Below are 13,289 nucleotides of genomic sequence, written 5' to 3' on the forward strand. Positions count from 1 at the left end.
TTGGATGCAATACTCCAAATGTTGCCTCTGCAGTGCTGAATAGCGGGGAATAATCACTTTCCTCAATCTCCTGACAATGCTCCTACTAATGCAGCCCAATATGCCGTTAGCCTTCTTGGCAACAAGGGCACACTGTTGACTTATATCCAGCTTCTCGTCCACTGTAATCCCCAGGTCCTTTTCTGCAGAACTGCCGCTTAGCCAGTCAGTCACCAGCCTGTAGCAGTGCATGGAATTCTTCCGTCCTAAGAACAGGACTCTGCACTTGTCCTTGTTGAACCTCATCAGATTTCTTTTGGCCCAATCCTCCAATTTGTCTAGGTCACTCTGGACCTGTCCCTACCCTCCAGCATATCTACCTCTCACCCAGCTTAGTGTCATCCACGAACGTGCTGAGGGTGCAATCCATCCCATCATCCAGATCATTAATGAAGATGTTGAACAAAACTGGCCCCAGGACCGACCCCTGGGGCACTCTGCTTGATATCAGCTGCCAACTAAATATTGAGCCATTGATCACTACCCGTTGAGCCCGATGATCTAGCCAGCTTTCTATCCACCTTATAGACCATTCATCCAGCCCATACTTTTTTAACTTGCTGGCAAGAATACTGTGGGAGATGATATCAAAAGCTTTGCTAAAGTCAAGGAATAACACGTCCACTGCTTTCCCCATATTCACAGAGCCAGTTATCTCATCATAGAAGGCAATCAGGTTGGTCAGGCATGACTTGCCCTTGGTGAATCCCTGTTGACTAGTCCTGATCACCTTTCTCTCCTCCAACTGCTTCAAATTGGATTCCTTGAGGAACTGCTCCATGATTTTTCTGGAGACTGAGGTGAGGCTGGCTGGTCTTTAGTTCCCCGGATTTTCCTTCTTCCCTATTTTAAAGATGGGCACTATATTTGCCTTTTTCCAATCATCTGGGACCTCCCCCAATCGCCACAGGTTTTCAAAGATAATGTCCACATCAGCCAACTCCCTCAGCACCCTTAGATGCATCACATCTGGCCCCATGGACTTGTGCATGTCCAGCTTTTCTAAATAGTCCTTAACCTGTTCTTTCACCACTGAGGGCTGCTCACCGCCTCACCATACTGTGCTGCCCAGTGCAGCAGTCTGGGAGCTGACCTTGTCTGTGAAGACCGAGGCAAAAAAAGCATTGAGTACTTCAGCTTTTTCCACATCATCTGTCACTAGGTAGCCAGAGGTCATTGCAGGATCAGGGACTAAGTGACTGATGGGTGCCTACCATCAGAGTTTAATGAATAATCTGCAGACACTAAATTGAGGGACCTTTGAGAGGAAGGAAGGATGGCACAGTTGTTTGAGCACTAATGTAAGACTTAGGAGACCCAGGTTTAATTCTCTGCTCTTCTATGGGATTCTTGTGTGACCTTGAGCAAATAACATGAAGCCTCGTGCTATTCCCATTAAAGTCAATGGCAAAACTCCCATTGACTTCAGTGGTGTAAGAGCAGTAGTGAGAATAAATACATTAAAGATTGTGAGGCGCTCAGACACTATGGTTACAGGGACCATATAAGTATCTTAAATACTAGATAGCCATTCTTCATGAAGACCCAGTCAGTGACAGTCATCTCATCAATAGCAGTGTCCACCATAGAAATTAGACAAATTCAAAGAAATACAAGAGCATATTAAACTGCTCAGCCAAAGTGTGATTAATAAAGGCTAGGCACTGTAAACTATAACTGCAGTTGTACAGAAAGACTTCCAACTAGGTCTGATTACAACAGAATGCAACAGCACTGATCCCGCTGCCAGTCCTTGTCCTCAGCACCAGGGACGTAGACCCTAACCCTGCAATGGGATCCATGCAGGTTGATTCTGATATCCGCACAGAGCCCTGTTGAACACAGGCTGCAAGCATCCACCTGTGTGAATCCAATTGCAGAAGTAGGGCCTAAATACCGAGCAAGTTTCCCTTTGTCTGAAATTAATGAAATAAAACAATTTCCCTGGCCCAGTTGAAGACACGATGTTTCCCTCTTCCCAGATACCAAAGGTAACAAGGGAGAGATGCCAACTCTTCCTATTTTTCACCAGTATTCAATCTAGTATTTTGTCACTTTCCCTCTAGAAGCATCTCCCAGGACCGTTAATCTCAGTACAGTAAAAACATGGGGGTTTGTTTTAATTCCCTACTTAAAACATTTTCAAATGTTGCCAGATATGATAGGAGTATTCACCTCTCCATACAATAGATTTCCCTCTCCATTTTGCTCTTTAAGATTGTCAGGTGGGGCGGGGAAGGGTTTCCTGGAACATAAGTTAGAAAAGGAGGATTTCTTGCTACCAGCTTGTTTGTTTGAAATACAAAACTTAGAGTGCAGAACTCCTGAGAAAGTGGGTAGCAGCCTCTTTTCTTCCACTTTTAAAACACAGCGATGTTCCCCTTTGATTTAATCTTCTCTGCTCAAAGAACCTTTTCTCCAGGGGAGGGAGAAAGAAATACAAAAAACATGAATGATACCAATCCTTCTTTCAAAATGATATAGTATCTGTCTCCTGAAGCCTGCCATGGAGAAAACACTCCTTTTTCCTTCCTTCCCCTGGCCCTTTAAGGAATTTATTTCACCTGCTGTCCTCTCTCCAGCCTGATCCAGATTCTAGATCTCTGAAGCATCCAGATGTTCCTGGCAGTTACTGCTGTTAGACCTGCACTAACCCAGCTGAAGCTAATGTAAAGACTCAGGTGTGACAATAACAGGAATGGAGGCAATAAGAGCCCCACTGTTGAATAGGCTACAAGCAGATGGGCAGACTAAGACAGCTAAGCAAAAAACCACTGTGATAAGCCATTGGTTGGAATACTTTGAGCTATCATTGTTTGTATACACACTTTTGATAACCAATAGCTGTCTCAGAGACTTTCCAGGTATGGATTGTAACCACTAGTGGTTGGTTGAACTGGTGCCAGCTAAAATAAGGAACAAGAAGTCAGGCCTCCTAATACTGTTTCCTAATTCAGCATCAAACATTGATATTACATTATTATCCAAAACCTGCAGATAGGATCAGGGCCCCGTTGTGCTAGTTGCTGGACAAACACATAGGAAGACGTCATCCTGCCCCGAAGATCTTACAAAGATGAGCTTGCAAGGACAAGTGAGATAACCATCAACTGATGTCTTTGCAATGGTTAGAAGCAAAGCCTGCCCCCAGGGAGCCACCTAACTAGCCCACTTTTGGCCTCTGCCAAAATAATAATGAAATGAACAGGAATATTTAGAAATCTGAGTGTGTTTGCATATCTATCAGGAATCAAACTCGGAACTGAGGACGCTGTTTATGTTCTTGCATATGCCTTCTGATCAGAGCCAAGAAAATAGTTTAAAAAAAAAAAAAGTTTCCACGTTCTGAAATGCCACTATTTGTGAACTTTTTTCAGTTGTTCCAGTTGGTTTTATTTATGTAGAGACACAAGCGTGGTAAATTTCAGAGCTATAATTTGTGGCTTCCTGACTCCAGGATCATTCTGAAGGAGTTCTCATGTGGCCATTCTGCTAGCTAAATATTTACACACATACACTGTGCATAACATTTACTTATGTGTATGGGCAAGAGCTCAGCATATTTCACATAATTTTTCAGGGTCTACATATGTTTCAGATCATGACAATATGTAGAAAATATGTGCCTACAAAACACATCTTAAATGTATTTATACAAAACATTACGTGCTTGTCCTTGAGGTGTTTTCTATATATAGAAAAACTGAAGATTAGATTTCCTGTTCTCCCTCACAATCTTTTCTTATTATTAATCACTTCCTGGCCTTCATTAGGGATCAATCATGTGTTATTTTTATCAGTATTTTATAAATTCAAAACTTAAGTAAGATAATACACACAACATCCAAAAAACACCCAACCTGGAAAAAAAAATCCTGAAGAAACAAGTGAAATTTGATAATTTTACAGCAATTATGGTGGGAAAGTACAGTACTTGCTTTATAGTCAGTAAGATCATATCTGTTAAGAAGCCACTTCTGACAGGTCCTGAATGCACAGCCAAAACAACTGGGATTAAGAATGGTTGTTAAACTTGTCTGTGGCTGAACTTAAATCATATTTTTTTTAAACCTGTTTATAAAACAGTTTGGCTTTGTCCACACATAGTGAAACAAATGGAGTCTAAACCTGATCCAGTCACAGTTCAGCTCCACAACGTTTTAAAATGTGATTGCTTAGGCTGTGGTTTTTAGTGTATGGACAGGGCCATAAACGCACTGAGGTCGCCTCCTCACTATAAGATCCAAGGGTCTTTGTTCTCAATAATCCTTAGGCCCTGCTCCTGCAATAAGTTACACACATGCTGAGTAGTCCCATTGATTTCAAATGGGAATACTCATCCAGCTAAGATCTATCTATGGCCCCATTAGTGTAGTCTCTGAGCACCTTAGAATCCTTAATGGTATTTATCCTCACAACACCCCTATGAGGTAGGGCAGTATTGAAATCCCCATTTTACAGATGGGGAACTAGGATACAGAGAGCCAGATCCATAAAAGGACTTCAGTGTACAGCAGAGCCAATGCTAGCCCACTGGGGGCCCTAAACAGGAATATTCCCCCCCCCCCACACACACACACACACAACTAAAATGGGCAAGTTCTAATTATAAAAAGCAAACAGGGGGCTCCCTTGAGATACTCGAGGTCCTACGCAATTGCTCAGTCTGCTTATAACTAGCGCCGGCTCTGGTGAATAAACCCCAGATTTAAGCTCCTAAGTCCCAATGTTAGGCATATCTGTGATCCACACAACCCTCGTTTGGCTGCTGCCTAACCCTGTAGGTGCCGACACTCACTGGGCACCTACATTTCTGCTATAAAGGTTCCCTAGGCACTTAACTTTCTGCCTGTTTGCATGCACATGTCTGCCTCACTCCTGCCTAAACTCTGGTCCAGTCTCCTCAGGCAGAGAGGGAAGGGAACTGGGGTTCTCCCAGATAGTTTTTCACCAGGAAAAAGTCTCTGTAACATTACAATAAAGCCGGAATGCCTTACCTTATCCAAGTGCACGGAGAGGGGGGTTGAGCCAGAGGATAAATGTATCTATACAACCAAAGGAGGCAAAATAAAGCATATTTTAAGAAGTGCAAGTGGCGCCTTGTAGTCTACAATCTGTCAGGTTAAGCCAACAAAAAGAAAAGAAAAAAACCCACCTTGTAAATAAAGTGATTACAAATCTAGTTTCTAAATTCTGGCATGAGGCCAGGATCTAAGTGTGAAGGACTGAAAGGAAAACCTGTTGTAAATTCCTTCACGTGAAAGTCTGTGTTTAAAAGGCACAGGATACCAGTTTCAGAAAGGTCATGAAGTCACAACAGTATTTCCAAAGCAGAACTCAAAACAAAGTGTAAATCTGCAGACTCTAGCAAGGTCAGCATTCAACTGGACTCATTTTGAAAGTCAGACAGCTGCCATAGAGAAGCAAATCCTTTGCGTAGGAATGCCAAATAGTGATTGATGAGAAAATCTTGCACTGAACCTTGTATAGACTATTAGGCTGCCGTGACCAAAAATTAAAACAAACACTTTCAGAACATTGCATAATCATCAGCATCTAAACTATTATATTTGTTGTATATTCCAAAACAAAAGAGATGCACCCTCCCTCACACATTTTAAAATAGTAATTGAAGTATGTCACAAGGTGAGCTGTGGCTGGTTTAACCTGCTTCCCCAGTAATGGGATTGAGTCAAAGGGTCAGCTGACAGTCATGTGACTTAGCTACAGTATATAAGGAGAAGCAGAAGCCTGCAAGGAGGGGATGTAATAAAGGTGAAAAAGTGGAAGTGGAGTATTTAATTCTCTTCTGAAGGAAACGAGAAACATCTAGGAAGTGTTTTCTCTGGTCTGTTTGACCAGGCTAGAGGCAATGTTTGAACCTGGGCTATAAAGTATGGTAAAATCCTAATAAGAGCTAGTGAGCCTGGGGATGAGGGCTGGGAGATCTGCTTTATGGTAAGCTGATAGTTTATATTAATAAACTAGACCCCAATATGGTGAACTAATTCAAAAGCCCCAGTTATAGGCCCTTTGACTGGAAGAGGTAAACTGTGGCATTGGATGGGCCTGACATCAGATCAAGTAAGATACTGCTGCTACAGGTCTCTAAGTGGACATCTGGCTGCACTCAAGCAAGCTTTAGTGTTATCAAGAGCTGGCACCTGACATCAAATAGCAAAGAAGCTTTTTGGTGCATACATTCTTGGACAGTGCTGGGGGTATGGTAGTCTGTTCAAATGTGTATTCAGTCACACTTCTACTGTAACTACTCAGGTAATTGTGCCTCTAGCCTTGCTGAGCTTGCATGTATCAGTTATAATTACAAACAATTCATCTGTAAAGTTCTGTTATCTGTTCTCTAGATGGAAGTACCTGATCCTGCTTCCCTAATGAAGTCACTGGCAGCATAGCCATAGACTTCATTGGTCACAGGATGGGGCTGTGCTCAAGAAAGGGAGAAACTGGGGTACTAACTCTCTACTCTTTGCCCCAGTTGTACACTGGTGTAATGAGGTGTCTTCTATGCTTATGTAAAGTGGATGGAAAATGCTACCATTATGCTTTGACAGCATTTTGCACAAGGTGTATGGGGCCAGATTCTCTTCTTTGGTCTGGCGCCTCTGTGCGGCTTTGGGTCAGAAAGTTTGCAGATTGTCCCAGCTAAGGATTCTACTGGCACAGAACTGACACAGCATCAGCTTCCCTATAGCCCCCAGTGCAGAGTACCTGAAGAGGGGTAAGGGAGTGTAGTCATAGCACTATGGTGCTCCAATAATCTCTACCTGGCAAGAGCTGAGAGCCACAGTTGCTATTGTACTGTAGAACACCCCTGGATTGTATTAAACTATGCTGGAGCTTGCATAGATCAGGGAACCCCACCCAGCTGCCTTGCAGCTCCCTGCCTCCATCTGAACCTAGCGGATACTGAGAATTTGGGCCTTGATTTTTAAATCCCTTTAAAAACGTTGTTTGCATTGCATCTTGGTTTTGTGTGTACTTACAAAGTTTAAAATACAAGCCCCCAATCACAAGCCGCTGTGACAAAGAACAAATTAAATACGTTTAATATGACCTCCTTCCTCCTGTACACGTCAGTTTTAAATTGCTGTAATGAATCTTCCACTTCTTTGCTTGCGTAACCAGTACTTGGCATGAACATAGCTTTTTCATCATCAAAGCACTTTCCAAGCTAATTGCACTTAAAATGCCCTATTTGAAAAGCTAACCAAAAACCTATCTTCATTTTAAAAGAAATTGTTCTCATAGGTGAATGTGCATTAACGCACAGAGCCACCTAACTATTGCCTCTCAAACGAAGTAGCCCCTTTATCAGTGCATTGCCCTAGGCTTACAATCTGCCTAGTGAGTGATGGTGACAGGCCTGAAGAGGCGTACATGTTACTTTGTGGAAAGAGCGTAGGAGCGGAGGACACTGCTCAGTAATTTCACTGATTCTCAAAGGGAGGCTGGCCTAGTCTACTAATTAGTAGAGTGCAAATATGATAGAGCCTAGGTTCCAGGCGTGTCTCAACCCACTCCTGCTGCAAAGAACCTTGAAACACACCTGTTTTGCTAAAGTGAAAAAAAGTTCCAGGCCTCTGATGCCTGTGGGGTGTTTTTGCCACCTGATAAAAAGGTTCTTCCGCTTGCTGCTCTTGTATTACTTTTGAGTGAAGGCCTGCTTTGCCAGTGTACTTGGGTTTCTCTGTGCTGCTCCATCTGAATAAAGCTGCCCTAAGTTTAGTGACTCTGGTTACTGAGGAACGGATTCATCCTTCATAGAGCCCCCATAGCAGCACCGCTACAACCCACTTCCCTTTGGGCCACCTAGGACGAGGAAGCCCAAAGATGATTTTTAAAGCCACCTTTGCATGCACACTCCTGAGCTGAACTGAGGGTTCCTCAACAGCTTGTCAGGATCTTGGGCCATATGTTTTCTCCTCTTGGGACACCAAATGGGATAGTTCTCTTCCCCTCAATAATCAAAAGGGATAGAATCTTAATTCATTTTAAATGACAGCTGTAAAAACTGACAAGGCATCTAGAGAAATGTGACGCTAACATTCTAGCTGCCTTCAAGCTCTCAGTTATTTTCCGCCTTTTACAAGAATGAGAATCAAAATGGGGGTGGGCAAAAGAAATGTTCTCTTACCTGATCACTTCTGTATGAAGGATGATCCTTCCTGGTATCTATAGTGTATGAAGAGAAGATTTAAAAGGCCAGTGTAATAAAAATATGGGGGAGGGGGAATTAGGTGTTTTTTAAGCAAAGCAACACAACGTTTTGGCACTGTCAATCTTTCCTCACTAGAGGAGCCATCTAATCCCAAACCCTCCCGTTTCTGTGCAAACAGCTTAAATAGCTCTTAAGAAAAAACACCATTCACTTTCCTCAGCTACAGTCATTTCTGGAGCAATATTTCTGCCTATAGGAAATGAGGGTTTTAGTCTAACAAGCTGTCAAATTACAAAAATGGGTAGTTTGCAGATGACTGTTGTTTTTCAAAGTAAACTAGTGCTCTGACAATGCATCTCGCAAGTTTGCTTTATCTCAAGGCTTCCTCCTTTATTGCAAATCTAATAAGCTATAGTGAACTGAAGATTTTTATCGCATCCTTCATCCATGTGGAGCCCAAAGTGCTTTATTAACTTCACTAAAAGATTGTGCAGATGATGGGCCTACTCATCCCCATCATGTGTGAATAACTCAGTGAGGAGCAGAAACTCCTCACTTATCAGTTCACCCAGAATGTTATTTGTTCACCCTCCCCACATCCCCTTCTGTGGGTTTTGGTCCTGCAAACCTGTGTGTGGAAATATAGTAAATCTGCCGGAAATGCAGGCTGCTGCTCCTGGGGGCTCCCATTCTGCTGTCCTGTTTCAATCAGTTCAAAGTTGGAATATTAGTCATCCACACTGTTTGACCTCTTGTACCATTTGAGTGGCACAACGTGCAACCATATCTGATTATGTGGGGATTCCTTCAGCATGGTGTACTTCCTACTTGATACAGAGCCAGCACAGACAGTTTTTATGTCATCCCCTTCCCCTGCACCTCTTAACATAAGGGGCATGTTGGAGGTGGGGCATGCCGCACTCCCACACTTCCTGGCTAGTGGATGACACCCCCACACCCTCTTAGGGGCCGTTATCTTCTGGCTGACTTTAGAGCAATGATTCTCAAATTTTTTGTATGGGTGATCCCTTTCACACAGCAAGCCTCTGAGTGCGACACCCCCGCCCCCATCTTTATACATTAAAAATGGGGATTTCAATTTGATTTTAAATTAAAATTAAATTAAATTTTAATTTAATTTAACTGGGGCTGTCAGCCCCATACCTGGCAGAGCTGACAGCTCGTGACCCCCCCAGCCAATAACCTCGTGACCCCCAGTTTGAGAACCCCTGCTTTAGAGCAACCTCTGTGCTACTCTAAAGTGGCCCAAGCTCAGCGCAGAACATGCCCTATGCTCAAAGAGGCACAACTTGAGTGAAGCTGAGACTCTAGGTCAAGGAAGGCTGCTAGAAGTATACCCACATTTAACAAAAACAAGGCTGAGAAATACTTCTTAACTATAAATGAACGCTTCCTTGGGGCAGCTCAGAACCGTACCACACACATCTCCACTCCACTGCATATTTTTTACTTTACCAGAACCAGAGAGAACCCCCACTGATTCTAGCTAGTCTGTATTTGAAGCAGTAGCGTGGCACTTTTTCCTTTGACTCTCTGCCCTCTTTTGATTCTCTCCTGGGTAACTAAAGGAGGGGAAGCATCTCCAGCTGCATGCAGAAGAAAATAGCAGTCCAATAGAGCGTGCCTTATTCAGACTACTCTGCTTATGCAGTTTTTCCACACGAACTTTGCAGAAAATGCACAAATGGTACATTGTGCTTTTCTGAATCAAGTTCATAGTTAATAGTCCAAGTAGTACACATCAACACAATCTCTATTTGAGAAACAGAGGAAGGGCATGTTTAACTATCCGGAGAGTAGCACATTCAGATCAGTGGCTGACAACAGCTACAGTTCTTGCTGTTCAATGTTTTTAATAACCTTTTCCCTGAGTTATTCCCTCATTGTAGTGTATACATAGGGTAGTGGACTTATTTAATAGAAATCTATTTTAAAGCATGCATAATAAAATAAAAATGTATAAAAGAAGATCTAGTTGAGGGCTCACCAATTTTAAAGCTACCTGACCGTGACATGTGTTGATTTTAGGAAAAAAAACAAAAGCAAACACACCAGGCTGTTTCTCTGTCAGAAGACAGCGAAGACTTGTACTTACCAGGCAGTAAGCTGAGAAGCAGCGCTGTTTTGAACGCTCTCTCTCCCTCTCCGTAGCAGCATTTTGAAAGCTTGTGATGCTTGAAGTCAGAAAGTGTTAATATTATAGCCTATTAGAACAGCATTAAGTCTGAAGATTTCTGGGCAGTGGGGAACTGCTAACTAATACAAACTCGCACACAGTAAGCTCTCAGTAAACACGAGGAAGTGCCTGTTTTACTTCTCTAGTTGCAGTGCCTTTTTGTTGAAACCTTCAATTTAATTCACTGCACTCTATTCTCCTCTCATTCGTGCCAGTGTAAATCAGGAGCAACTCCATTAAACCCAATGGAGTTGGTGTAAAAGCAGTGTGAAAGAAGAATCAGGCCTAGTGCATTCTGGGAAAGCACTCAGTGCCAGACTAACTGCTCACTCCCAGTATTGTTTCTCAGGACAAAGATACAAAATATAAACTCTGCCGGAGGGCTGAATGCTCTGTTTACAGAAATCTAAGTCCTTCTTATAGAAATCGTGTCAGTTGGTCAGTGAATAAAGATAAACCGTTGCTAAAGCTGTCTAGAGCAGTGATTCTCAAACTCTGGTCTGCAAGCTCCATTCAGGTGGTCTGCGGATAGTTCTCTCTAAGGGCAGTCACACACAAGAGAATGAAAGGCCACCCACCTAATTAGTGGAGCCGCGCATTAGGTGCCTGGACCCTGAAGAAGACACACATGTAAGGTGAGGTGGTGGCCTTGGGGGAGATATGGGATAGGTGGGAAGAGGCAGTGGGGTGAGAAGAGGGTGGGGGGAATTTGGGATGTGCAGGGATGCAACGGCCAGAGAAAGAGGTGACTTTCCCCAGCTCCAGGGCTGTGGTTGCAGGGGAGCCAGGGCCCTCCTTCCCAGCCTCAGCTCTGTGGCTGCTGTGGTGGGAGAGACCCCCCTCCTTCCCAGCTCCAGCTCGGGGGCTGCCACGGTGAGGGGGAGAGGGCACATCCATCACATTAGAAAGGTAAGACTACTGATATTAAAATATGAGTTGTGTGCTTTTATTTGTAGAACAAAAAAATGTTAATTATTATTAAGGGTTTTTTTATATTGCGCTTTTCTCCAAAGCACTTTATAATAGTTAGCTAACGGTACAAACAACATCTGGAAATATCATTAATTGGCCCGCCAAGACCCTCATCAATTTTCAAGTGGTCTGCGGAAAACAAAGTTTGAGAACCAATTCTAGAGGAACACATTGCAGCCCAAGTGCCTGGTGGGAATCTGCACCAGTACTGGCAATCTCCTTAGAGCTGGGGTAGGGGAAAGTGACACTTTGAATGTATTGTTCATCATTGCAAATAGTTTAACATCTCTGAGAAAGATTAAAATCATGGTACGTGCTGGTGCTTTAATTGATAGTGCTGCCACTGGATTGTGGGAAATGTTCATTTGCATTGGTTGAGTAGGTGGGATTTTTGGCCACGGGGTAGTACAGGTCCTATCCTCATTGGGTGTAAGGGGCCATTACGATGCCACCTGAGGAGCGTGTTGCAGTGGTGCCTCTGTTCCTCAAACAGCCAGTGGCTTTGTTTTCTTTCATAATGGTCTTCATTGTCCCACTTCATAGACTTAAACATCTTAAAGCCAGAAGGGATTACTATGATCAGCTATTCTGGTCCACATAACGCAGGCCATACAATTTCACCCAGCAATTCCTGCATCAAGCCCATAGCTTGACACCCTTCCTGTGCAGCAGCAGGTGTCTCAGACCAACACCCAACCATCCAAGCAATCCTATGTCTGTATAGCAGCTGGGAGTGTGCCTCCCGACACAGGTAGACAGACATACACTAGCTCTACTGGAGCTACCACATAAACATAGCAATGTGGCCACAGCTGCATAGTTGGCAGCTCTAGCTACCCACCTGAGTATATAGGCGGTGGGGGAACGTTTGGGTATCCTTGTACTTGGGCGGCTAGACCGAGCCATTGCCATTACCACCATGGCCCCATTATTTTTAATGCGCTAGCTCCAGCACACATGCATCTACTTGTGCTGAGAGTCTATGTGTACTAGAACAGTGGTTTTCAACCAGGGATCTGGGGCCCCCTGGGGGGCCGTGAGCAGGTTTCGGTAGCTCTATCAAGCAGGGCCAGCATCAGTCTTACTGGGGCCCATAGCAGAAAGCCGAAGCACCTCTGCCTGGGGCTGAAGCCTGAGCCCCACCACCTGAGGCTGACACTAAAGCCTGAGCAGCTTAGCTTCATAGGGCTCCCTGTGGCATGGGGCCCTGGGCAATTGCCCTGTTTGCTACTCCCTAACACTGGCCCTGGCTTTTATATGCAGAAAATCAGTTATTGTGGCATAGGTGGGCCATGGAGGTTTCATAGCATGTTGGCGGGGGGTAAGGGGAGGAGGAAATAAATGGGGGCTCAGAAAGAAAAAGGTTGAGAACCCCTGTACTAGAATACACTCCCTTTCAGAACCTGGAATGGAGTGCAGTGTGAACATAGCCTTAGAGAACTACATAAAATTAATAAAGTGTCCAAAATCCTCTACATTTTTACTTTACATCAAAATTAAGAAAGAGAAAATTTTAACAAAAGATGATTGTTTTTCAATTGGCTCTAGCTGGTTGAAGTTTTTAACTTTAGAAAGTTAAATTTCAATGTGACTGAAATTTCAATGTGGGGAAGGGGGGAGAAACTTTTCACACAAAAAATCCTATTTTTTTGGACCAGATCCCCAAATTAACTTTTTCAGTAAAATAACAATTACACATTTATTTCCCTTCACCAGAAGGTGTGTGTGTGTGCACGCACATGCACACTCTTTAAATTATATTTTTAAAATGGTGTCCTACGATGGCTTCCTAGGTGTGTTTATCAGTACTTGAAGAAACAAATATTCAGAGAATAATGTGCAACAAATATTTTATATAGCTTACAAATTTTCCATGCACAGTAGTTACAATATTGCCAGATT

The 13,289-nt window shown here is 43.3% G+C and overlaps 1 protein-coding gene across 1 annotated transcript in view; it reads right to left on the reverse strand.

Moving 5' to 3' along the window:
- IPCEF1 (interaction protein for cytohesin exchange factors 1) overlaps positions 1 to 12,308 on the reverse strand; it is a 106,052-nt gene extending 93,744 nt beyond the window's left edge. The window contains exons 1-3 of the mRNA XM_042846410.2: positions 12,229 to 12,308; positions 10,335 to 10,413; positions 5,037 to 5,146 (exon numbers count right to left, since the gene is read on the reverse strand). Of these exons, the coding sequence (XP_042702344.2) occupies positions 5,037 to 5,146; positions 10,335 to 10,413; positions 12,229 to 12,308 (269 nt within the window). The remainder of the gene's footprint in view (positions 1 to 5,036; positions 5,147 to 10,334; positions 10,414 to 12,228) is intronic.
- Positions 12,309 to 13,289: the final 981 nt, after the last annotated feature.

Source organism: Chrysemys picta, chromosome 3 (genome assembly GCF_011386835.1).
Source record: "Chrysemys picta bellii isolate R12L10 chromosome 3, ASM1138683v2, whole genome shotgun sequence".
NCBI lineage: Eukaryota > Metazoa > Chordata > Testudines > Emydidae > Chrysemys > Chrysemys picta.